At 39.9% G+C, this 27,421-nt stretch overlaps 1 protein-coding gene across 1 annotated transcript in view; it reads right to left on the bottom strand.

The window, feature by feature from the left end:
- Positions 1–24,206, bottom strand: part of LOC129828442 (striatin-like) — a 151,300-nt gene extending 127,094 nt beyond the window's left edge. Inside the window, exon 1 of the mRNA XM_055889489.1 lies at positions 24,192–24,206. Coding sequence (XP_055745464.1) covers positions 24,192–24,206 — 15 coding nt within the window. The remainder of the gene's footprint in view (positions 1–24,191) is intronic.
- Between the last annotated feature and the right edge of the window lie 3,215 nt (positions 24,207–27,421).

Below are 27,421 nucleotides of genomic sequence, written 5' to 3'. Positions count from 1 at the left end.
TCTTAGTGGTAAATGATCCTAGAGCCAACACAGAGACAGCCTTAGTTAAAGTGGTAAATGATCCTAGAGCCAACACAGAGACAGTCTTAGTGGTAAATGGTCCTAGAGCCAATACAGAGACAGTCTTAGTTAAAGTGGTAAATGATCCTAGAGCCAACACAGAGACAGTCTTAGTGGTAAATGATCCTAGAGCCAACACAGAGACAGTCTTAGTTAAAGTGGTAAATGATCCTAGAGCCAATACAGAGACAGTCTTAGTTAAAGTGGTAAATGATCCTAGAGCCAATACAAAGACAGTCTTAGTTAAAGTGGTAAATGATCATAGAGCCAACACAGAGACAGTCTTAGTTAAAGAGGTAAATGATCCTAGAGCCAATACAGAGACAGTCTTAGTTAAAGTGGTAAATGATCCTAGAGCCAACACAGAGACAGTCTTAGTGGTAAATGATCCTAGAGCCAACACAGAGACAGCCTTAGTTAAAGTGGTAAATGATCCTAGAGCCAACACAGAGACAGTCTTAGTGGTAAATGGTCCTAGAGCCAATACAGAGACAGTCTTAGTTAAAGTGGTAAATGATCCTAGAGCCAACACAGAGACAGTCTTAGTGGTAAATGATCCTAGAGCCAACACAGAGACAGTCTTAGTTAAAGTGGTAAATGATCCTAGAGCCAATACAGAGACAGTCTTAGTTAAAGTGGTAAATAATCCTAGAGCCAACACAGAGACAGTCTTAGTTAAAGTGGTAAATGATCCTAGAGCTAACACAGAGACAGTCTTAGTTAAAGTGGTAAATGATCCTAGAGCCAACACAGAGACAGACTTAGTTAAAGTGGTAAATGATCCTAGAGCCAACACAGAGACAGTCTAAGTTAAAGTGGTAAATGATCCTAGAGCAACACAGAGACAGTCTTAGTTAAAGTGGTAAATGATCCTAGAGCCAACACAGAGACAGTCTTAGTTAAAGTGGTAAATGATCCTAGAGCCAACACAGACAGTCTTAGTTAAAGTGGTAAATGATCCTAGAGCCAACACAGAGACAGTCTTAGTGGTAAATGATCCTAGAGCCAACACAGAGACAGTCTTAGTGGTAAATGGTCCTAGAGCCAACACAGAGACAGTCTTAGTGGTAAATGATCCTAGAGCCAACACAGAGGCAGCCTTAGTTAAAGTGGTAAATGATCCTAGAGCCAACACAGAGACAGTCTTAGTTAAAGTGGTAAATGATCCTAGAGCCAACACAGAGACAGTCTTAGTTAAAGTGGTAAATGATCCTAGAGCCAACACAGAGACAGTCTTAGTTAAAGTGGTAAATGATCCTAGAGCCAACACAGAGACAGTCTTAGTGGTAAATGATCCTAGAGCCAATACAGAGACAGTCTTAGTTAAAGTGGTAAATGATCCTAGAGCCAACACAGAGACAGTGTTAGTTAAAGTGGTAAATGATCCTAGAGCCAATACAGAGACAGTCTTAGTTAAAGTGGTAAATGATCCTAGAGCCAACACAGAGACAGTCTTAGTTAAAGTGGTAAATGATCCTAGAGCCAACACAGAGACAGTCTTAGTTAGTGGTAAATGATCCTAGAGCCAACACAGAGACAGTCTTAGTTAAAGTGGTAAATGATCCTAGAGCAACACAGAGACAGTCTTAGTTAAAGTGGTAAATGATCCTAGAGCCAATACAAAGACAGTCTTAGTTAAAGTGGTAAATGATCCTAGAGCCAACACAGAGACAGTCTTAGTGGTAAATGATCCTAGAGCCAACACAGAGACAGCCTTAGTTAAAGTGGTAAATGATCCTAGAGCCAACACAGAGACAGTCTTAGTGGTAAATGGTCCTAGAGCCAATACAGAGACAGTCTTAGTTAAAGTGGTAAATGATCCTAGAGCCAACACAGAGACAGTCTTAGTTAAAGTGGTAAATGATCCTAGAGCCAATACAGAGACAGTCTTAGTTAAAGTGGTAAATGATCCTAGAGCCAATACAAAGACAGTCTTAGTTAAAGTGGTAAATGATCATAGAGCCAACACAGAGACAGTCTTAGTTAAAGAGGTAAATGATCCTAGAGCCAATACAGAGACAGTCTTAGTTAAAGTGGTAAATGATCCTAGAGCCAACACAGAGACAGTCTTAGTGGTAAATGATCCTAGAGCCAACACAGAGACAGCCTTAGTTAAAGTGGTAAATGATCCTAGAGCCAACACAGAGACAGTCTTAGTGGTAAATGGTCCTAGAGCCAATACAGAGACAGTCTTAGTTAAAGTGGTAAATGATCCTAGAGCCAACACAGAGACAGTCTTAGTGGTAAATGATCCTAGAGCCAACACAGAGACAGTCTTAGTTAAAGTGGTAAATGATCCTAGAGCCAATACAGAGACAGTCTTAGTTAAAGTGGTAAATGATCCTAGAGCCAACACAGAGACAGTCTTAGTTAAAGTGGTAAATGATCCTAGAGCTAACACAGAGACAGTCTTAGTTAAAGTGGTAAATGATCCTAGAGCCAACAAAGAGACAGACTTAGTTAAAGTGGTAAATGATCCTAGAGCCAACACAGAGACAGTCTTAGTGGTAAATGATCCTAGAGCCAACACAGAGACAGTCTAAGTGGTAAATGATCCTAGAGCCAACACAGAGACAGCCTTAGTGGTAAATGATCCTAGAGCCAACACAGAGACAGTCTTAGTTAAAGTGGTAAATGATCCTAGAGCCAACACAGAGACAGTCTTAGTTAAAGTGGTAAATGATCCTAGAGCTAACACAGAGACAGTCTTAGTTAAAGTGGTAAATGATCCTAGAGCCAACACAGAGACAGACTTAGTTAACCTCTACAGAGTACCTAACCCGGATCCGGGAGCACCCCCCACACCCCCCACACTGATTAGCATCGCTAGCATAGCGTCACAATTAAATAGTAGCATCTAAATATCATTAAATCACAAGTCCAAGACACCCAATGAAAGACACAGATCTTGTGAATAAAACCACCATTTCAGATTTTTTAAATGTTTTACAGGGAAGACACAATATGTAAATCTATTAGCTAAACACGTTAGCAAAATGACACCATTTTCTTACTCCAACAGTTTCTTACTCCATCAGGTGCTATCACCAATTCGGCTAAACTAAGATATTGATAGCCACTAACCAACAAAAAAATTCTTAAGATGACAGTCTGATAACATATTTATGGTATAGCATAGTTTTTTTTTTTTAAATGTGCATTTTTCAGGTATAAATCACAGTTCTACATTGCAGCTGCAATCTGATATAGTGCTGATGCAGCTAGAACAATTACAGAGACCAACGTTATATAACTAATTACTTGTCTTAAAACATTTCAGAAAAAATACACAGCGTACAGACATTGAAAGCCCAACATCTGGTGAATCCAAACAATATTTCAGATTTTTTAAATGTTTTATAGCGAAATTAGCATAACTAGCTAATTAGCATAACCAGGCCAGCCAAAACCAGCTGGACGCGCGCGACCAGTTCACATGCACGACAGATATATGAAATAACATCGTAAATTGGGTCTTACTATTGCTGGTCTTTCATCAGAATGTTGATCAAGGTGTCCTTAGTCCTGATGAGTCGTTCAATCCATTCACAATGGCAACTTCCCCTCTTCATTTAGCCTGGGTACTGGTCGACTGGCACGGTCCATGTCCAAAGTTAAAAAACTCAAAGAACGGAACACGGCAAAACTCCCGAAAAAATTCTAATAATCTGATTAAACTATATTGAAAAAACATACATTACGGTGATATGGTCACATGTATCAAACAAACTTCGACACGGAGATAGTTTTCATCCGTAACGTCAGCATAACAAAAGACAATGCCACCTCTGAAAACGCGCATCTCAGAAACCGGAAGTTGTCGGTCACGCTAAAGAAATAGATCTTATTTCACGTCAGTACAAGATAAACAAAAAATTTCTCCTCTGACGTCTTCCAGACACCCAGAGGAAGAAGAAGGAAGTGTCATTCGGGTCATAGGTCGCGTGACCATATATAGGCAGAGCTTTGAAGCGAGCATACACATCTTGCAATCTTTTTCTGGCTCAGGGAAAGTGCTGTGAAATGACCTGTGTTTGACTCAGAGACTCAATTGGAACGGTTTTAGAAACCATAGCTTGTTTTCTATCCAATGCTATATGGTTATATGCATATAGTAACAGCAATAATTGAATAAGAGGCAGTTTAGTCTGTAGAGGCAATTATGCTAATGCGAAACAGCACCCCCTGTATTCTCAAGAAGTTAAAGTGGTAAATGATCCTAGAGCCAACACAGAGACAGTCTTAGTTAAAGTGGTAAATGATCCTAGAGCAACACAGAGACAGTCTTAGTTAAAGTGGTAAATGATCCTAGAGCCAACACAGAGACAGTCTAACTGGTAAATGATCCTAGAGCCAACACAGAGACAGTCTAAGTGGTAAATGATCCTAGAGCTAACACAGAGACAGTCTTAGTTAAAGTGGTAAATGATCCTAGAGCAACACAGAGACAGTCTTAGTGGTAAATGATCCTAGAGCCGACACAGAGACAGCCTTAGTTAAAGTGGTAAATGATCCTAGAGCAACACAGAGACAGTCTAAGTTAAAGTAGTAAATGATCCTAGAGCCAACACAGAGACAGTCTTAGTTAAAGTGGTAAATGATCCTAGAGCCAACACAGAGACAGTCTTAGTTAAAGTGGTAAATGATCCTAGAGCCAACACAGAGACAGTCTTAGTTAAAGTGGTAAATGATCCTAGAGCCAACACAGAGACAGTCTTAGTGGTAAATGATCCTAGAGCCAACACAGAGACAGCCTTAGTTAAAGTGGTAAATGATCCTAGAGCCAACACAGAGACAGTCTTAGTGGTCAATGATCCTAGAGCCAATACAGAGACAGTCTTAGTTAAAGTGGTAAATGATCCTAGAGCCAATACAGAGACAGTCTTAGTTAGTGGTAAATGATCCTAGAGCCGACACAGAGACAGCCTTAGCTAAAGTGGTAAATGATCCTAGAGCAAACACAGAGACAGTCTTAGTGGTAAATGATCCTAGAGCCAACACAGAGACAGTCTTAGTGGTAAATGATCCTAGAGCAACACAGAGACAGTCTTAGTTAAAGTGGTAAATGATCCTAGAGCAACACAGAGACAGTCTTAGTTAAAGTGGTAAATGATCCTAGAGCCAATACAGAGACAGTCTTAGTTAAAGTGGTAAATGATCCTAGAGCCAACACAGAGACAGTCTTAGTTAAAGTGGTAAATGATCCTAGAGCCAATACATAGAGACAGTTTTAGTTAAAGTGGTAAATGATCCTAGAGCCAACACAGAGACAGTCTTAGTTAAAGTGGTAAATGATCCTAGAGCCAACACAGAGACAGTCTTAGTTAGTGGTAAATGATCCAAAAGCCAACACAGAGACAGTCTAAGTGGTAAATGATCCTAGAGCCAACACAGAGACAGTCTTAGTGGTAAATGATCCTAGAGCCAACACAGAGACAGTCTTAGTTAGTGGTAAATGATCCTAGAGCCAACACAGAGACAGTCTTAGTTAAAGTGGTAAATGATCCTAGAGCCGACACAGAGACAGTCTTAGTTAAAGTGGTAAATGATCCTAGAGCCGACACAGAGACAGTCTTAGTTAAAGTGGTAAATGATCCTAGAGCCGACACAGAGACAGTCTTAGTTAAAGTGGTAAATGATCCTAGAGCCGACACAGAGACAGTCTTAGTTAAAGTGGTAAATGATCCTAGAGCCGACACAGAGACAGTCTTAGTGGTAAATGATCCTAGAGCCAACACAGAGACAGTCTTAGTTAAAGTGGTAAATGATCCTAGAGCAACACAGAGACAGTCTTAGTTAAAGTGGTAAATGATCCTAGAGCCAATACAGAGACAGCATTAGTTAAAGTGGTAAATGATCCTAGAGCCAACACAGAGACAGTCTAAGTGGTAAATGATCCTAGAGCCAACACAGAGACAGTCTTAGTGGTAAATGATCCTAGAGCCAACACAGAGACAGTCTTAGTTAAAGTGGTAAATGATCCTAGAGCCAACACAGAGACAGTCTTAGTTAAAGTGGTAAATGATCCTAGAGCCAACACAGAGACAGTCTTAGTGGTAAATGATCCTAGAGCCGACACAGAGACAGTCTTAGTGGTAAATGGTCCTAGAGCCAACACAGAGACAGTCTTAGTGGTAAATGATCCTAGAGCCAACAGAGGCAGCCTTAGTTAAAGTGGTAAATGATCCTAGAGCCAACACAGAGACAGTCTTAGTTAAAGTGGTAAATGATCCTAGAGCCAACACAGAGACAGTCTTAGTTAAAGTGGTAAATGATCCTAGAGCCAACACAGAGACAGTCTTAGTTAAAGTGGTAAATGATCCTAGAGCCAACACAGAGACAGTCTTAGTGGTAAATGATCCTAGAGCCAACACAGAGACAGTCTTAGTTAAAGTGGTAAATGATCCTAGAGCCAATACAGAGACAGTCTTAGTTAGTGGTAAATGATCCTAGAGCCGACACAGAGACAGCCTTAGCTAAAGTGGTAAATGATCCTAGAGCCAACACAGAGACAGTCTTAGTGGTAAATGATCCTAGAGCCAACACAGAGACAGTCTTAGTGGTAAATGATCCTAGAGCCAACACAGAGACAGTGTTAGTTAAAGTGGTAAATGATCCTAGAGCCAATACAGAGACAGTCTTAGTTAAAGTGGTAAATGATCCTAGAGCCAACACAGAGACAGTCTTAGTTAAAGTGGTAAATGATCCTAGAGCCAACACAGAGACAGTCTTAGTTAAAGTGGTAAATGATCCTAGAGCCAATACATAGACAGTTTTAGTTAAAGTGGTAAATGATCCTAGAGCCAATACAGAGACAGTCTTAGTTAAAGTGGTAAATGATCCTAGAGCCAACACAGAGACAGTCTTAGTTAGTGGTAAATGATCCTAGAGCCAACACAGAGACAGTCTTAGTTAAAGTGGTAAATGATCCTAGAGCCAACACAGAGACAGTCTAAGTGGTAAATGATCCTAGAGCCAACACAGAGACAGTCTTAGTGGTAAATGATCCTAGAGCAAACACAGAGACAGTCTTAGTTAAAGTGGTAAATGATCCTAGAGCCAACACAGAGACAGCCTTAGTTAAAGTGGTAAATGATCCTAGAGCAACACAGAGACAGTCTTAGTGGTAAATGATCCTAGAGCCGACACAGAGACAGCCTTAGTTAAAGTGGTAAATGATCCTAGAGCAACACAGAGACAGTCTTAGTTAAAGTAGTAAATGATCCTAGAGCCAACACAGAGACAGTCTTAGTTAAAGTGGTAAATGATCCTAGAGCCAACACAGAGACAGTCTTAGTTAAAGTGGTAAATGATCCTAGAGCCAACACAGAGACAGTCTTAGTTAGTGGTAAATGATCCTAGAGCCAAGACAGAGACAGTCTTAGTTAAAGTGGTAAATGATCCTAGAGCCAACACAGAGACAGTCTTAGTTAAAGTGGTAAATGATCCTAGAGCCGACACAGAGACAGCCTTAGTGGTAAATGATCCTAGAGCCAACACAGAGACAGCCTTAGTTAAAGTGGTAAATGGTCCTAGAGCCAACACAGAGACAGCCTTAGTTAAAGTGGTAAATGATCCTAGAGCCAACACAGAGACAGTATTAGTGGTAAATGATCCTAGAGCCAATACAGAGACAGTCTTAGTTAAAGTGGTAAATGATCCTAGAGCCAACACAGAGACAGTCTTAGTGGTAAATGATCCTAGAGCCAACACAGAGACAGTCTTAGTGGTAAATGATCCTAGAGCAACACAGAGACAGTCTTAGTTAAAGTGGTAAATGATCCTAGAGCCAATACAGAGACAGTCTTAGTTAGTGGTAAATGATCCTAGAGCCGACACAGAGACAGCCTTAGCTAAAGTGGTAAATGATCCTAGAGCCAACACAGAGACAGTCTTAGTGGTAAATGATCCTAGAGCCAACACAGAGACAGTCTTAGTGGTAAATGATCCTAGAGCAACACAGAGACAGTCTTAGTTAAAGTGGTAAATGATCCTAGAGCCAATACAGAGACAGTCTTAGTTAAAGTGGTAAATGATCCTAGAGCCAATACAGAGACAGTCTTAGTTAAAGTGGTAAATGATCCTAGAGCCAATACAGAGACAGTCTTAGTTAAAGTGGTAAATGATCCTAGAGCCAACACAGAGACAGTCTTAGTTAGTGGTAAATGATCCTAGAGCCAAGACAGAGACAGTCTTAGTTAAAGTGGTAAATGATCCTAGAGCCAACACAGAGACAGTCTTAGTTAAAGTGGTAAATGATCCTAGAGCCGACACAGAGACAGCCTTAGTGGTAAATGATCCTAGAGCCAACACAGAGACAGCCTTAGTTAAAGTGGTAAATGGTCCTAGAGCCAACACAGAGACAGCCTTAGTTAAAGTGGTAAATGATCCTAGAGCCTACACAGAGACAGTATTAGTGGTAAATGATCCTAGAGCCAATACAGAGACAGTCTTAGTTAAAGTGGTAAATGATCCTAGAGCCAACACAGAGACAGTCTTAGTTAAAGTGGTAAATGATCCTAGAGCCAATACAGAGACAGTCTTAGTTAGTGGTAAATGATCCTAGAGCCGACACAGAGACAGCCTTAGCTAAAGTGGTAAATGATCCTAGAGCCAACACAGAGACAGTCTTAGTGGTAAATGATCCTAGAGCCAACACAGAGACAGTCTTAGTGGTACATGATCCTAGAGCAACACAGAGACAGTCTTAGTTAAAGTGGTAAATGATCCTAGAGCCAATACAGAGACAGTCTTAGTTAAAGTGGTAAATGATCCTAGAGCCAATACAGAGACAGTCTTAGTTAAAGTGGTAAATGATCCTAGAGCCGACACAGAGACAGTCTTAGTTAAAGTGGTAAATGATCCTAGAGCCAATACATAGACAGTTTTAGTTAAAGTGGTAAATGATCCTAGAGCCAATACAGAGACAGTCTTAGTTAAAGTGGTAAATGATCCTAGAGCCGACACAGAGACAGTCTTAGTTAAAGTGGTAAATGATCCTAGAGCCAATACATAGACAGTTTTAGTTAAAGTGGTAAATGATCCTAGAGCCAACACAGAGACAGTCTTAGTTAAAGTGGTAAATGATCCTAGAGCCAACACAGAGACAGTCTTAGTTAAAGTGGTAAATGATCCTAGAGCCAACACGGAGACAGTCTTAGTTAAAGTGGTAAATGATCCTAGAGCCAACACAGAGACAGTCTTAGTTAAAGTGGTAAATGATCCTAGAGCCAACACAGAGACAGTCTTAGTTAAAGTGGTAAATTATCCTAGAGCCAACACAGAGAAAGTCTAAGTGGTAAATGATCCTAGAGCCAACACAGAGACAGTCTAAGTGGTAAATGATCCTAGAGCCAACACAGAGACAGCCTTAGTTAAAGTGGTAAATGATCCTAGAGCAACACAGAGACAGTCTTAGTGGTAAATGATCCTAGAGCCGACACAGAGACAGCCTTAGTTAAAGTGGTAAATGATCCTAGAGCAACACAGAGACAGTCTTAGTTAAAGTAGTAAATGATCCTAGAGCCAACACAGAGACAGTCTTAGTTAAAGTGGTAAATGATCCTAGAGCCAAGACAGAGACAGTCTTAGTTAAAGTGGTAAATGATCCTAGAGCCAACACAGAGACAGTCTTAGTTAAAGTGGTAAATGATCCTAGAGCAACACAGAGACAGTCTTAGTTAAAGTGGTAAATGATCCTAGAGCCAACACAGAGACAGTCTTAGTGGTAAATGATCCTAGAGCCAACACAGAGACAGCCTTAGTTAAAGTAGTAAATGATCCTAGAGCCAACACAGAGACAGCCTTAGTTAAAGTGGTAAATGATCCTAGAGCCAACACAGAGACAGTCTTAGTGGTAAATGATCCTAGAGCCAATACAGAGACAGTCTTAGTTAAAGTGGTAAATGATCCTAGAGCCAACACAGAGACAGTCTTAGTTAAAGTGGTAAATGATCCTAGAGCTAATACAGAGACAGTCTTAGTTAGTGGTAAATGATCCTAGAGCCGACACAGAGACAGCCTTAGCTAAAGTGGTAAATGATCCTAGAGCCAACACAGAGACAGTCTTAGTGGTAAATGATCCTAGAGCAACACAGAGACAGTCTTAGTTAAAGTGGTAAATGATCCTAGAGCCAACACAGAGACAGTCTTAGTTAAAGTGGTAAATGATCCTAGAGCCAACAGAGACAGCCTTAGTTAAAGTGGTACATGATCCTAGAGCCAACACAGAGACAGTCTTAGTTAAAGTGGTAAATGATCCTAGAGCCAAAACAGAGACAGTCTTAGTTAAAGTGGTAAATGATCCTAGAGCCAACACAGAGACAGTCTTAGTTAGTGGTAAATGATCCTAGAGCCAATACAGAGACAGTCTTAGTTAAAGTGGTAAATGATCCTAGAGCCAATACAGAGACAGTCTTAGTTAAAGTGGTAAATGATCCTAGAGCCAATACAGAGACAGTCTTAGTTAAAGTGGTAAATGATCCTAGAGCCAATACAGAGACAGTCTTAGTTAAAGTGGTAAATGATCCTAGAGCCAACACAGAGACAGTCTTAGTTAAAGTGGTAAATGATCCTAGAGCCAACACAGAGACAGTCTTAGTGGTAAATGATCCTAGAGCAACACAGAGACAGTCTTAGTGGTAAATGATCCTAGAGCAACACAGAGACAGTCTTAGTGGTAAATGATCCTAGAGCCAACACAGAGACAGTCTTAGTTAAAGTGGTAAATGATCCTAGAGCAGACACAGAGACAGTCTTAGTTAAAGTGGTAAATGATCCTAGAGCCAACACAGAGACAGTCTTAGTTAAAGTGGTAAATGATCCTAGAGCCAACACAGAGACAGTCTTAGTTAAAGTGGTAAATGATCCTAGAGCCAATACAGAGACAGTCTTAGTGGTAAATGATCCTAGAGCCAACACAGAGTCAGCCTTAGTTAAAGTGGTAAATGATCCTAGAGCCAACACAGAGACAGTATTAGTTAAAGTGGTAAATGATCCTAGAGCCAACACAGAGACAGTCTTAGTGGTAAATGATCCTAGAGCCAACACAGAGACAGCCTTAGTTAAAGTGGTAAATGATCCTAGAGCCAACACAGAGACAGTCTTAGTTAAAGTGGTAAATGATCCTAGAGCCAACACAGAGGCAGTCTTAGTGGTAAATGATCCTAGAGCCAACACAGAGACAGTATTAGTTAAAGTGGTAAATGATCCTAGAGCCAACACAGAGACAGTCTTAGTGGTAAATGATCCTAGAGCCAACACAGAGACAGCCTTAGTTAAAGTGGTAAATGATCCTAGAGCCAACACAGAGACAGTCTTAGTTAGTGGTAAATGATCCTAGAGCCGACACAGAGACAGTCTTAGTTAAAGTGGTAAATGATCCTAGAGCCGACAGAGACAGTCTTAGTGGTAAATGATCCTAGAGCCAACACAGAGACAGTCTTAGTTAAAGTGGTAAATGATCCTAGAGCCAATACAGAGACAGTCTTAGTTAAAGTGGTAAATGATCCTAGAGCCAATACAGAGACAGTCTTAGTTAGTGGTAAATGATCCTAGAGCCAACACAGAGACAGCCTTAGTTAAAGTGGTAAATGATCCTAGAGCCAATACAGAGACAGTCTTAGTTAAAGTGGTAAATGATCCTAGAGCAACACAGAGACAGTCTTAGTTAAAGTGGTAAATGATCCTAGAGCAACACAGAGACAGCCTTAGTTAAAGTGGTAAATGATCCTAGAGCCAACACAGAGACAGTCTTAGTTAAAGTGGTAAATGATCCTAGAGCCAACACAGAGACAGTCTTAGTTAAAGTGGTAAATGATCCTAGAGCCAACACAGAGACAGCCTTAGTTAAAGTGGTAAATGATCCTAGAGCAACACAGAGACAGTCTTAGTTAGTGGTAAATGATCCTAGAGCCAATACAGAGACAGTCTTAGTGGTAAATGATCCTAGAGCCAACACAGAGTCAGCCTTAGTTAAAGTGGTAAATGATCCTAGAGCCAACACAGAGACAGTCTTAGTTAAAGTGGTAAATGATCCTAGAGCCAACACAGAGACAGTCTTAGTTAAAGTGGTAAATGATCCTAGAGCCAACAAAGAGACAGCCTTAGTTAAAGTGGTAAATGATCCTAAAGCCAACACAGAGACAGTCTTAGTTAAAGTGGTAAATGATCCTAGAGCCAACACAGAGACAGTCTTAGTTAAAGTGGTAAATGATCCTAGAGCCAACACAGAGACAGTCTTAGTGGTAAATGATCCTAGAGCCAACACAGAGACAGTCTTAGTTAAAGTGGTAAATGATCCTAGAGCCGACACAGAGACAGTCTTAGTGGTAAATGATCCTAGAGCCACACAGAGACAGTCTTAGTTAAAGTGGTAAATGATCCTAGAGCCAATACAGAGACAGTCTTAGTTAAAGTGGTAAATGATCCTAGAGCCAATACAGAGACAGCCTTAGTTAAAGTGGTAAATGATCCTAGAGCCGACACAGAGACAGTCCTGTTAAAGTGGTAAATGATCCTAGAGCCAACACAGAGACAGTCTTAGTGGTAAATGATCCTAGAGCCAACACAGAGACAGTCTTAGTGGTAAATGATCCTAGAGCCGACACAGAGACAGTCTTAGTTAAAGTGGTAAATGATCCTAGAGCCAACACAGAGACAGTCTTAGTTAAAGTGGTAAATGATCCTAGAGCCAACACAGAGACAGTCTTAGTTAAAGTGGTAAATGATCCTAGAGCAACACAGAGACAGTCTTAGTTAAAGTGGTAAATGATCCTAGAGCCAACACAGAGACAGTCTTAGTTAAAGTGGTAAATGATCCTAGAGCCAACACAGAGACAGTCTTAGTTAAAGTGGTAAATGATCCTAGAGCAACACAGAGACATGCGTTAAGTTATGTATCTAGTAGGTCCCTCAGGTCCTCTGGCCTTATAACTATCCCAAAGCCTAGGACCAAGAGGCATAGAGAGACAGCCTTATAACTATCCCAAAGCCTAGGACCAAGAGACATGGAGAGACAGCCTTATAACTATCCCAAAGTCTAGGACCAAGAGACATGGAGAGACAGCCTTTTAACTATCCCAAAGCCCAGGACCAAGAGGCATGAAGAGACAGCCTTATAACTATCCCAAAGCCTAGGACCAAGAGGCATGGAGAGACAGCCTTTTAACTATCCCAAAGCCCAGGACCATGAGGCATGGAGAGACAGCCTTATAACTATCCCAAAGCCCAGGACCAAGAGGCATGGAGAGACAGCCTTTTAACTATCCCAAAGCCTAGGGACCAGGAGGCATGGAGAGACAGCCTTTTAACTATCCCAAAGCCCAGGACCAAGAGGCATGGAGAGACAGCCTTTTAACTATCCCAAAGCCTAGGGACCAGGAGGCATGGAGAGACAGCCTTTTAACTATCCCAAAGCCTAGGACCAAGAGGCATGGAAAGACAGCCTTTTAACTATCCCAAAGCCTAGGACCAAGAGGCATGGAGAGACAACCTTATAACTATCCCAAAGCCTAGGACCAAGAGGCATGGAGAGACAGCCTTTAGTTACTATGCCCCCAGCCTCTGGAACAGCCAGAGACCCTGAGGGGGACCAAGAGGCATGGAGAGACAGCCTTATAACTATCCCAAAGCCTAGGACCAAGAGGCATGGAGAGACAGCCTTTAGTTACTATGCCCCCAGCCTCTGGAACAGCCAGAGACCCTGAGGGGGACCAAGAGGCATGGAGAGACAGCCTTTAGTTACTATGCCCCCAGCCTCTGGAACAGCCTGGGGGGGGCTGAAACTGTGGACATATTTAAAAGAGATCTTAAAAGACATTTATAACTTTGCTTTTCAGTCATTCAGTTTGTTATTCTTTTGTTTTTGTATCTTGTTTGTTGTGTAGTAAATATTTCAGCTTTTATTTTCATCGTTTATTCCTGTAAAAGCACGTGTTGCATTCCATGTCTGAAATGTGCTGTATAAATAAAACTTGATTTGATTTAGTCCCCAGTCACATGGTGTTTTGTTTACAAGCAGACAACAAGGAGAGATCAGAGCCTTGTGAGTCACTCAGTGTTGTGCAGCAGGCGCCAGGTGATCTAATTACAGTAGGGAATTCACAACTAAGTGTCTGACAGCTAGATATCCTATAACTGTTAACTGTCTCAAATTTAGTAAATTCTCTGCAGTAGTTCATTTGGTTTGCTAATTTAGCCAACAAGTCAGCCATCCAGCTGACAGGCTCCAGCCCTCCATCCAGCTAGCCATCCAGTCAGTCAGTCAGCCATCCAGCCAGTCAGCCATCCAGCCAGTCAGCCATCCAGCTGACAGGCTCCAGCCCTCCATCCAGCTAGCCATCCAGTCAGTCAGTCAGCCATCCAGCCAGTCAGCCATCCAGCCAGTCAGCCATCCAGCTGACAGGCTCCAGCCCTCCATCCAGCTAGCCATCCATCCAGCTAGCCATCCAGTCAGTCAGTCAGTCAGTCAGTCAGTCAGCCATCCAGTCAGTCAGTCAGCCATCCAGTCAGTCAGTCAGCCATCCAGTCAGTCAGTCAGTCAGTCAGTCAGCCATCCATCCAGCTAGCCATCCAGTCAGTCAGTGTAGGAGTAAGTGACATATGTAGGTAGATATCACACTATTAAACAATAGATAGGTAAATAGTATAAGAAGGCAGATGTGAGTGTGTTTGCCATTCTGGTAAATACAGGAAACCAAAGATTCGCAGATGGTGTAGTAGTAACATAAGATACATGGATAACATATAAATATAAAAGATAGCTGAACATTGGAGTAACGAGCCACATGTTGACATAGATCATGAGACCGTGGTAATGGAAAACTACTGGGGGACGTTCTGACCCTCTGACCCTTGTAGATTCTCCATTGTGTTGACAGATTGCTCAGACATGTTGGTGCCAGGGTGCTTTGACACACTAGATTTATAGTCTATTCATTCCACTAAAGAAAAACATACATACCAGAGAAATATGCCTATAAGCAATTGGATACCCTAGGGATAGCGGGGACAGAACAAAGAGTGCATTGATTTAGTGGTGAGGGGAAGGACACAGAGTATGTTGACACTAAGATAGAGGGTCTGACCACTATTATAATTTAACTGAAAGCAGATGATGACCGTTAGTATGTGTGAACAAGCAGGAAGCCTGAACTAAAAAGATAATGATGGCAGGAAGGATAGGGGAAGTATGCTTATTTGCATATGGGGTGGACTCATATGCTATTTGTGTATAAAGAGCGAACTAGTGTTCTGGGATTGGGGGTTCGGTGGGACTTCCGAGATGGTCATACTATTGTAAATAAAAGCATGTTTTTGATTTCACAAGTTCTGATAAAGCGTTATATTTCTGAGATGATTTTCCACGACATATTTGGCGAGCTGAGCCAGGAGGGACAGGGACTGAGGAATGGCGTCCAGGGCTGGAGATAGTTTCTTTGGACAATCTTGCAAACACTATGGCCACAACTATAAAAAGGTAAGCTTGTTCTTACATAGTTGAAATGTTTGTATGGATTGCTTCAGAGATCCTGTCTCAGCGAGAGGGGCCATGTAAGTCTCTCTTTCAAATTTCCTAAAAAGAAACCAGTAAAAACGAAAGAACTTTTGAATTCAAATAAATTTGCATGTATGTGTAATTTGGGGAATTGTATTAAATATAAATGCATGCGCATGTATAGAGAATGAGTGAATAGGCGATGTGAACTTTGCTTGTGTTAGGTGTTTAGTGGAGCATGCGCTCGTTCTAATTAGACCGTTCGAATGTGTAGCTTAAATGATGTGCTTGTTTGTGCCATCTGGCTGAGATGGCTGGCTATAATGTCGGACAGCTCATACGGTAAAAACAGATAATGTAGGTAGAAAATCCTGTGATACCTCTTCAATAAAATTAGTAGAAGGAATGCTTGGACAGGTTACTTATGAATAATGGCTCTAAAGATAACAGAGAACTGCATAAATAAGTAGTTAGAAAGCCACCGCTCTTTAAAAAAGGAACATTTTTAAAGAGGTCTGATTGGGTGGATATTTAGTAAATAAATACTTCATGGATACCGCCCCAGAACGGGGGACTGAACGGATGAATATTTAGAAGGCAGGAAAAACGTTAGCCCGATTGTGCGGCGTTCAACTGCAAAAGTAGCTTATAAATATTAGGTTGTAGGAAAACGTTAGCCCGATTGTGCGGCGTTCAACTGCAAAAGTAGCTTATAAATATTAGGTTGTAGGAAAAACGTTTGCCCGATTGTGCGGCGTTCAACTGCAAAAGTAGTTTATACGGTCGAAACATAAATCAGTAGTTAAATAAATATTTCATGGTTAACGCTCTGAAAGGAGGACTGTACGGATGAATATTTAGGACGTTTGCCCGATTGTGCGGCGTTCAAATGCAAAAGAAATCCTGCGAATAAAAAACCGCTCTGTCTAGCTAACAGGGTTTTGTAATTCAGTAGGTCACGCCACAATACTACTCTAATAAAAGAAGAAAATATCAGTATTGGGGGTGGGTAGGATATGAAGACAAGCTGATCCGATTAGACAGTAGTCTCGCGTCATATCGTAGAAATCCTATTAGCCTAGGCTTATGTTGAACAAAGGGATTAAGTCAATAAAGAAAGAACTGAGTTGTTTTGAGGTAAAAACAAAGGGATTGAATGAACGGATGAAACATAAAAGGATGAATGATAATGTTGTAAGAAATGAGTAGATCTGTGTAGAGATAGAACATTAGGAAGAAAGAAAGGACAGGTTGGGTTGTGTCTGTGACCAACTGCTGGTAGGAAGAGGCATGCGCAAGCCTCTCTGACAGTTAACTGAGTGTAATTTGAGAAGGAGAGTGCAGTTAACTGCTATTAGGCAGATGGAATGAAATTAAGGAACATCGAAGTAAAATAAGTTATAATCAAGGATAAAAACACTGATGTGATAAAGTAATAAGCGACCATAGTAGAATACTAAAAAAGGTGTTAAAATAAATAACCATAAAGATAATAAAAGAGGATTAAACCAAATAGTGTGTAACAAGACAGAAAGTAGAATCGTCGATAAATTGAAATTGTACTATAAAGTTAAAAACGAATCTAGGTTAGTTAAGATAAATAGTGATAAATAGTGAAATTCAGGACAGATTAAGGATTCACGAACGGTGTAACAAAGGAAGAGGAAAAAAACAGGCCGTCGATCACTCTGTACCCACAGAGACTGCGGTCTAAAAATAGCCTGAAGGACAGAGACCAGAATATGAGAGGTTTGTTTCACTAAAACCGTGAATCGGGAATTAAACAGTAAAATGGGATAAAAGACAATGAAATATTAGGAATATAGAGAAGAGGTAAGATAGTATAGACAAAATAAATTTAATAAAGGTAAAAGTAAGACGTTAGATAGAGATCTTAACGGAGCGGGCAGTGGACTGGTGTGACTCAGTTGGTAGAGCATGGTGCTTGCAACGCCAGGGTTGAGGGTTAAATTCCCATGGGGGACCAGGATGAATATGTATGAACTTTCCAATTTGTAAGTCGCTCTGGATAAGAGCATTTGCTAAATGACTTAAATGTAATGTAAATGTAATCATAAAATTGATTAGAATTATAAAATTAATAAATAATGATATCTGTAAAGGAAAAAACACAGTGATATTTGAAGTATTGTATTAGAATAAGACATTAAGTCATCTGTAGTATTCAGAAATAATGTCTGTACTATATAGAGCTTGGTTTGAGAAGAGAAATTAAGTGATGTGACAAATGCATTTTTAATTGGAAAGGGGATTCGCTCTACCTTGGAAAAATAGTAAATAAAAGGTGTATAATACATGGGAGTATTTAGGAAAAATAAATAAATAATTAGTGGCATGACAACGAAATGACTGTTTCCATAGAATAGGGAGAGAAGGACACTATTACCTGATAAACAGGATAAATAGGACAAGGGAATTAAACAGTCACATGGGACCAAAATGTGAAGCTCGATTTGCAGGCGTTCTGATGTCAACATTCTATCATCAGAAAATACATTGCGATGGGGTTGTGTGTGTGGTTCCTCTAGTCCTCGCAGACGTGCGGGTGATTGGCAGAACTATTGACAAGATCTAAGAACCAATAAGAAAATAGCTCTCTGTTCTGGATATAGGTATATCGGGTATGGGAAAATTTGTGTAATGTGACATTAGAACTTAGTGCGGTAGCAGGAAATGCCGCTATACAAGAGTTTATATCCTTGTCAAAATAACAGACAACTAATTGGTTTGAGGTTAGTGAGAATGGAATTTTTACTTGGCGGTGTGTAGTCTCTGAGGGAACAATGAGTGTTTCATAGAGATTGCAGTTTATATGTGGTCAAGAAGAAGTATTAGATCACGTTTGACTTGACATCTAGTAGAGTAACGACGGAATTTTAATTGTTAGACATTCTATACCACAATTCTCTGTAACTGTTAAAGACGCTTTAGAATAAAATCTATGGATAAGTAAAATTATTGGTTTGCTGACTAAAAAGTAACATTGTGAATATTAACGATATGTACACTTTCTTTTCCAGAAAGAATAAGGAAAAAAAAAAAAAGGGTTTTTTAATCTTCTCTGGTCAACAATGTCATTGGAGACTAGTTAACTGCTTTCCACAGTAATGCAAAGTCAGCCGCTTTAAAAATAAAAATATCTGGATAAGGCTAAAACATGGAGTTCTGGATGAGTGAGTCCAGTTCGTTTGCTATTATTAGCTTATGATTCTCTAGTGAGTACACCATGTACTGGGAATGAATATGCATTAGTAGATATATTGGAAGGGTTTTTTCCAATTCAGTTTCAAATTGGGTATGCAAAAGGATGAACATGTTTTTGAAAAATGTATTTAAGTTGCTCCTAAAGAAAGGGGAGTGGAAACATATTAATGGTGTCAAAATGCCCTGAATCCTGGGAATTTCCTGTGAAAGACTGATCACCTTTTACTAGAAATTGTTGGAACAGGTGGGATTTACTTATAAAATGTTTAAGACACCAGACTCTATTCAAACTGTATAATTATTTTGAAAATCTATTATGTCTCTGGGAAAATTATGAAGAGTTGCACCCTTAAATTGAATAAGTTATTCGAATAGGTTTATTTTAATTTTAATTTTTGATATAACATGGGTTCATAGGTAAAACTATCAGTTCCTTGGGGTTATGGTCTTTGGGTAAATACACAAATGTGTTTTGTTCATTATGCATATAAAAAGTGTTGAAAGTTATTCCAACGGGTTTATTGGAGTGTGGGTTTGTGAGGGTTTTTGTTGATAAATACATCATCTGTAATTCATCTGAGAGAACACTGGTGGAATAAGGGAGTTATCATAAGAAGGTGACGTCAGAATGCTTTAAGGCATGGGAGAGAATATCACCACAAGTGGGTGTGGAGATCAAACCCACCCTAACCGACTGAACAGTGAGGGACAACTGTGTCTGATGACCTGTGAACTGTATCTAAAAAAGACATGCTGAAATGACATTATATTTGTTGGGAGAATAATGACTTAAAGTTATTGGGGTACTGATTTTTTATTATCAGGCCATTCATGAGAGAAACTGAGACAAAAGGGCTATTGGAAAATAGATAATACTGGTATTTAAAGTGTTTAGTATAAATGTTCATTATTAAAGGGATGTTGTGTATTGAATAGATAAGGTCAAATTTGAGTTAAAGTAAACACTAAGGACTGTTATCCTGAATATTGTGTTGGAAAATGTATTTAAGAAATAACTGTTTAGTTATTTAGATATAGAACTGTTTAAATTTAATAGGCCTAGGGAAGCTCTGGAAACTAATCCTGAGACAAGGTGGTTGACAAAACTTACAGAATATTAGATTAAAGGTTTTTTTTATTTTTTATTTTTTGTTTTATAATGTCGTTGGAATTGGAATGATAAAATCTAATGTTTAATTGAATAAAAAGATAGTATGTTGTGCGATGATACCCAAGAATGAAGAAGAAAGAGACCAATAATAACAGGGGCATAGAATGAAACAGATGGACGTTTTCTCCAGGTTTAATTACATTACGAATAGTGGAAATTTATTGCAAATGTGTAATTATTATAATTTTTTTTTTTTTTTTTTTTCTATCTTTTTCTCGTTTGGTCAATTTATTTTTGTTTTGAGGAACATAAGGTTGTGTATATGTTCCTGAGGAGGGATTGATACTGAAATTGATATATAAATTGACTTAAGGATGTTTTAAGTATGTATCAAACAATGGCTGTTATGGGTTAGGGGACTCATAAATGAAGGTAATGGTAGTGAAGGGGTGTTATTTCTAGAAACTATGTATAATAATAGAGATAATTCACAGAAAAGGAAAGACAGCTGACTGTGTAAAATATAGGGACAATTCTAAAGTAAATAGAACAATTCACATATCTAAAGATATGGTAAAAAGAATAAGTGGTGGCATTTTGAACACTAGAGCAAAAGTTTAAGAAACTTATTACTTAGTTTTGATAGGATTGGATATTAATCCAACTGGAAGACATTTGACTGATTACATGTTATTATACAGCAGTTGATGTAGGGAACATCATTTGACTATCATTGAATATTTCTGTGGCAGGAGGCCAGGTATTTGAGGCAGAATGGTTACATAGGGCTGTTATTAAAAATTAAGATTTAGTGATCTTGCTAATGTTGTCAGGAAATAACCCATGTGTAAGTGTGTATGTCCTCAGGAAAAAACAGCCAGAAATGGAAGGGCTTGGGCTGCATTCTGGAGACTGAGTGTACATCAAGATACACCAGGCTGGTGGTATATTTCTTACAACACTGCAGTGGTAAAGTTCTTCATGTCTCTCTTTGGTGGGTGCATAAGTCTCACGAGAAGTAAGGTCCAGCTGAATAATGGGTGAGCTTGAAAACACCATGACAGAGGATGTGGAATCAGAGAGAGAAAGAGAGAGAGACTAGATTCCACTATAGACATACTGGGTTGAGTTTGGAGGCTACTTGTTTTATTTTTAATACATCATGTGAAAGAGAATGGATGATAGGATATTATACTCTAAACAAACATGTTAAAGGGATTGATATGAAAGCATATACAGTGTTGAATTAATTCAAGAAGAGAGAATGTTAATTGTAGGTTATGCACATGATTATCAGTTGAAATGGAGTAGATGGGAAACTAAGTAAAAATGACATGATTTGGGAACACCTCTCAGAACCTGGGGCCGAAAGGGGAAGACTGGGTGGAAGCATGAGGAAGCTTTTTAGGGCTTTTATTTTTGTGGAGTCCAGCAGAAAAGTATCCTGGAGGCATAGAGTCAGGTAAAGAGAGAGTGGGAATTGTCATGGTCTCAGATTTCAGTTTGCATGAATATATTTATGCATAACACATAACATTGTCAATGCTGTTATGTTTTGTCTGTTGTTTTCCAAGTCTTATGTTTAGGAAACCAGAAGGAGAGGGGTTCGCCAGCTTCAGCTGGAATGTCTGTTTGTTGTGTGATGAGTGATGGAAGTAAGAGGATGTATGGTGCAATCATAGAACAGAGGCCATAAGTCTCTAAGTATGAATGCTTCACAGAAAGTAGGCAGAAACCTGAACCAGGATGAGAGGTTCTGCGTCTGATGATCCAAGGGGACCAGAAGGACCTCTCCCAGTGATACCAGGAGATCTAGTCCACGTTGGAGGGATCCGGAGGAAGTGGGATCAACTGAGGAGAGATGGACCCTATGAGGTGGCCAAAGCAACAAGAACGGCCGTCCAAGTGAAAAGAAGCCAGACGTGGTACCATCTGAACCACTGCAGCTGAGTCCTAACAGAGAGAAGGATACAACCACATAGAGATGAGGACACAGAGGATGCTGATTCACCAGGAGGGAGCCTGGAGGGAGCAGGAGCAGCGGAAACGATTGAGACGCCAGGGAGGAGCCAAGAAAACAGCAAATCAAGTGAAAGCCAAAATATGACACGTGCACCGACTAATGCACCCAGAAGAGGAGGAGAGGCCTCACAAGGAACAGAATAAGAACGTTTCTTCCCTAAAATTGAAACTCTTCCAGATGGAAGCTAAGTCCGGCCTGAGGAGGGAGCCTCAGGTGAAGAAAGAGGAGGAAAAGTCCCGCAAGCTGAAGAAAATGGGGATTACCCTACAATTGACTTTTAAACTTTTGAATGGCCTCCTTTACAGACAATTGATGTTAGAACAACAAAAGAATAATGACATTGACATAACAGAAGTAACAGTGAATGCTAGTATAGAAACAACAGACTAATGCACAATCAAGATGTATGGTGGGAGCAGGAAGAGAAGAATGAAATCAGCCAAACAATCCAAAAAGACTGACAAGGTGAGAATCTATGTTCCACCTCAATTTATAACAGAAGCAGGAGAACTGAAGTCTATCTCAATAATAAGGATCAAACCCTTATCGGAGATTGCACTCTGTGGATGGACACATCACCAAACAAAGGGACAAGTCGTTTGGGATCCGAAAGGATGTGACCTGACATTAATCAAAGAAAAAGACGAGAGGGTGCTCATCATGAATCAGATTGAACCAGTTGAAGGTGTAGAATTAATAGTTGAAATAACAAGAACAACAGTGACCGAAGGGAGTAGCACCACTGTCATTAAGGTTGATTCTACCCCTGCACATGAACAGGAAGAACCTGTGACAACAACAAGGGTGGCGGCTGCTGTGACGACCACAGTAGCTACCACTAAGATGACATCGACCTCCCTTTCCAAGCAGTTCACTGTACCCACAAAGCAACCTGAGACATCAGAGTCAGGAGAGTTTTTTACTGACATTTGGAACTTTCTGATAAACTCTAATGATCTACCTCAAGATAAGAACATTGAAAAAGCAACAGAATTAGATATATCAGAATCAGAACCACTCAAGGACACCACATGAGAAGAAGTAGTGAAGAAGGAGTGATATGAATGGGCTAAGTATATGGCAAACAGACACAGAATGGACAATTGTATTTTGTGAAGAAAATCACCTTTGTCTGATCTTTTAATAGTCTCTGAACCAGCATCATGTAAAAACTGTGTAAGTTGGGAAAAATGACTATTGTACCAATAGAAAGTATTCTATTCCCTTGTGTGACATAAAATGTAGGATTGCTCTGGGTAAGGACTAGGGGAAAAATTATGTTGAATGAGACCATGCTGGGAGACAATGATTGTGCTGCCTATAACATTAGAACTGAATTAAATGTACCTTAATTAGACAGAGGTACCGTGGTTAAAGGAAAATATGAATGTTTTTACAGACACCACACCGAAGGAATTGATGTAGGAAACACCACTGTAGAATGTGATACTATTTGGGTGTTAGAGAATGCGGGAGTTCATAAAAGTAATGATAAAGGGTTGATTATGAATAGAAAAGGGTTGTGTAGTTACATAACTCAGGTTACGCCATCTCTTACTATGTTGAAAATTCAAGACAGAGGTATTGCTGATAGTTTCTGGATGTGTGGGAAAAACTAACTGTTGAATGTATTGTCTGATGGATGGATTGGTCTTTGTGCCTTAGAGCAATTAAATAGGTTACGATTATTAAATCACCCCATGATGACTATGTAAAACCTAGAGTTAAAAGGGCTTATGAGAAGGATCCTGAGGTATACCTTAATGCAATTGGACTGCTTAGAGGTCTACCTAGGGATTTCAAGGCCAGAGATGAGGTTAAATCAGGATTTGAATCTATATTTTTGTGGATAACACCAAATTAGAACTTAGAGTGGATTAATTTTATTGGCTATAACCAACAGGGATTCATTAACTATACTTAATTGGCTCTTAGTGGAGAAGGGTGGAGTTTGTGTCATGTTTGGGGATGACTGTTGCACCTTTATTCACAATATTGCTATGGCCAAATTCAAAGGATTATGAGCAGAAGTAAAGGCTAATGCTGATGAAAATGTAATGAAAATGTTTAGACTCTCATGTATGAATTTGGTTGGATCTAGCGTTAAGAAAGTGGGAAGTCCAGGCAATTATACCAATAAGTATGGAAAGCCTTGCAATGCGGTTGGAGGACCTCTTGACTGCCCCTTTGGTAACTGTAACTGTCTCTATGAAGTGATTGGGGGTGGGGGAGGGGGGGTCATACGTGTCATGGTTTCCATGTATATGTTCAATTACCCAGTTCAGATTCATGTTTATTCATACATGTCCACAAAAAGTGTCATTTGCGTCACAATTGCAAGTGGTGTACAAAAATTAATGAGGATGGTCATTATCATCACCTAGAACCTTTTTTCTGTCAAAGTGTCAAAGAAGAGATTGTCTTATATGTAAGGATGAGGACTGTGGTCTTATGTAAAGGGGTTTTAGCATATCTATTTTGCCTAATGCTTTGTGTTCTTTGTAACCTCAGGCAGGGATTCATACTACATGCTCATTGCTTCATCAAAATATAATGGTTGATTATTAGTATTTTTTATTTTAACTAGATCTTTCATTCCTATTTTATGTTATTAATTGGAGATGTTTGGTCTAGTTGGGTTTTGTACGTATATTATGTTTCAATTGGATCTTTTCTTCCTGTCTGTGTTTATGTATTGGAGATGTTTGGTCCAAGTGATTTGTAAGCTTTATTTTGATAATGTTTTAGTCAATTGTTGGTATTGATATCTACTCTCTCTTTATGTCATTTTTAGTATGGTTTTTGAGGTTAATTACCCTCAAGAGGAGGGATTATGTAGGAGTAAGTGACATATGTAGGTAGATATCACACTATTAAACAATAGACAGGTAAATAGTATAAGAAGGCAGATGTGGATGCATTTGCCATTCTGGTAAATACAGGAAACCGAAGATTGGCAGATGGTGTGGTGGTAGCGAACCACATGTTGACATGGGTCATGGGACCGTGGTGATGGAGGTCTACTGGGGGACGTTCTGGCCCTCTGATCCTTTGACCCTTGTAGATTCTCCATTATGCTGTCAGACAGATAGGCGCTTAAAGAAATTGGACACTAGACACACAGTCTGCTGATTCTTTAAAGAGATACACATGTCAGAGAAATATGTGTTTAGGGCACTTAGACCCACTAGAAATATAGTCTACTCATTCCACTAGAAAAGCATACATACCAGAGAAATATGCCTGAGATGGCTGGACACTAATGAACAAGAAACACATAGTCTGCTGATTCCATTTGAGTGAAACTGACCAGACACATAGACGCCTATAAGCAATTGGATGCCCTAGAGAGGGGGGGGCACAAAGAGTGCATTGATTTAGTGGTGAAGGGAGGGTCCGGCCACCATTATAAACTGATTGAAGGCAGATGGTGGGGAATGACTTCATAGGGGACGGACAATACGATGTGGGTATAAATATAAAGGACTGGACTTCTGAGAGGGGGGTCCGCGGACATTCCAGATTGCAATACAATTGTAATAAAAACATTTATTTGAGTTCACAAAAGTTCTTGTAAGAGTTATATTTCTGAGATGATTTTCCACGACACAGTTAATACAGGTAATGAGTGGAGAACAGGAGGGTTTCTTAAAGAAAAACTAACAGGTCTGTGAGAGCCGGAATTCTTACTGGTTGGTAGGTGATCAAATACTTATGTCATGCAATAAAATGCAAATGAATTACCAAAAAATCATGCAATGTGATTTTCTGGATTTTTGTTTTAGATTCCGTCTCTCACAGTTGAAGTGTACCCATGATAAAAATGACAGACCTCTACATGCTCTACCTCATGTTGTAGAGGCTGTATTGTAAACACAGACCTGTTACTGTAGACTGGACCTCATGTTGTATTGGCTGTATTGTAAACACAGACCTGTTACTGTAGACTGAACCTCATGTTGTATTGTAAACACAGACCTGTTACTGTAGACTGAACCTCATGTTGTAGTGGCTGTATTGTAAACACAGACCTGTTACTGTAGACTGGACCTCATGTTGTATTGTAAACACAGACCTGTTACTGTAGACTGAACCTCATGTTGTAGTGGCTGTATTGTAAACACAGACCTGTTACTGTAGACTGAACCTCATGTTGTAGTGGCTGTATTGTAAACACAGACCTGTTACTGTAGACTGGACCTCATGTTGTAGAGGCTGTATTGTAAACACAGACCTGTTACTGTAGACTGAACCTCATGTTGTATTGTAAACACAGACCTGTTACTGTAGACTGGACCTCATGTTGTAGTGGCTGTATTGTAAACACAGACCTGTTACTGTAGACTGAACCTGTTACTGTAGACTGAACCTCATGTTGTAGTGGCTGTATTGTAAACACAGACCTGTTACTGTAGACTGGACCTCATGTTGTAGAGGCTGTATTGTAAACACAGACCTGTTACTGTAGACTGAACCTCATGTTGTATTGTAAACACAGACCTGTTACTGTAGACTGGACCTCATGTTGTAGTGGCTGTATTGTAAACACAGACCTGTTACTGTAGACTGAACCTCATGTTGTAGAGGCTGTATTGTAAACACAGACCTGTTACTGTAGACTGGACCTCATGTTGTAGAGGCTGTATTGTAAACACAGACCTGTTACTGTAGACTGAACCTCATGTTGTATTGTAAACACAGACCTGTTACTGTAGACTGGACCTCATGTTGTAGTGGCTGTATTGTAAACACAGACCTGTTACTGTAGACTGAACCTCATGTTGTAGTGGCTGTATTGTAAACACAGACCTGTTACTGTAGACTGGACCTCATGTTGTAGAGGCTGTATTGTAAACACAGACCTGTTACTGTAGACTGAACCTCATGTTGTATTGTAAACACAGACCTGTTACTGTAGACTGGACCTCATGTTGTGGTGGCTGTATTGTAAACACAGACCTGTTACTGTAGACTGAACCTCATGTTGTATTGTAAACACAGACCTGTTACTGTAGACTGAACCTCATGTTGTGGTGGCTGTATTGTAAACAAAGACCTGTTACTGTAGACTGGACCTCATGTTGTAGTGGCTGTATTGTAAACACAGACCTGTTACTGTAGACTGGACCTCATGTTGTAGTGGCTGTATTGTAAACACAGACCTGTTACTGTAGACTGGACCTCATGTTGTAGAGGCTGTATTGTAAACACAGACCTGTTACTGTAGACTGAACCTCATGTTGTATTGTAAACACAGACCTGTTACTGTAGACTGAACCTCATGTTGTGGTGGCTGTATTGTAAACAAAGACCTGTTACTGTAGACTGGACCTCATGTTGTAGTGGCTGTATTGTAAACACAGACCTGTTACTGTAGACTGGACCTCATGTTGTAGTGGCTGTATTGTAAACACAGACCTGTTACTGTAGACTGGACCTCATGTTGTAGAGGCTGTATTGTAAACACAGACCTGTTACTGTAGACTGAACCTCATGTTGTAGTGGC

Source organism: Salvelinus fontinalis, chromosome 30 (assembly GCF_029448725.1).
Source record: "Salvelinus fontinalis isolate EN_2023a chromosome 30, ASM2944872v1, whole genome shotgun sequence".
NCBI lineage: Eukaryota > Metazoa > Chordata > Actinopteri > Salmoniformes > Salmonidae > Salvelinus > Salvelinus fontinalis.
This window is presented reverse-complemented; position numbering and strand designations above follow the sequence as displayed.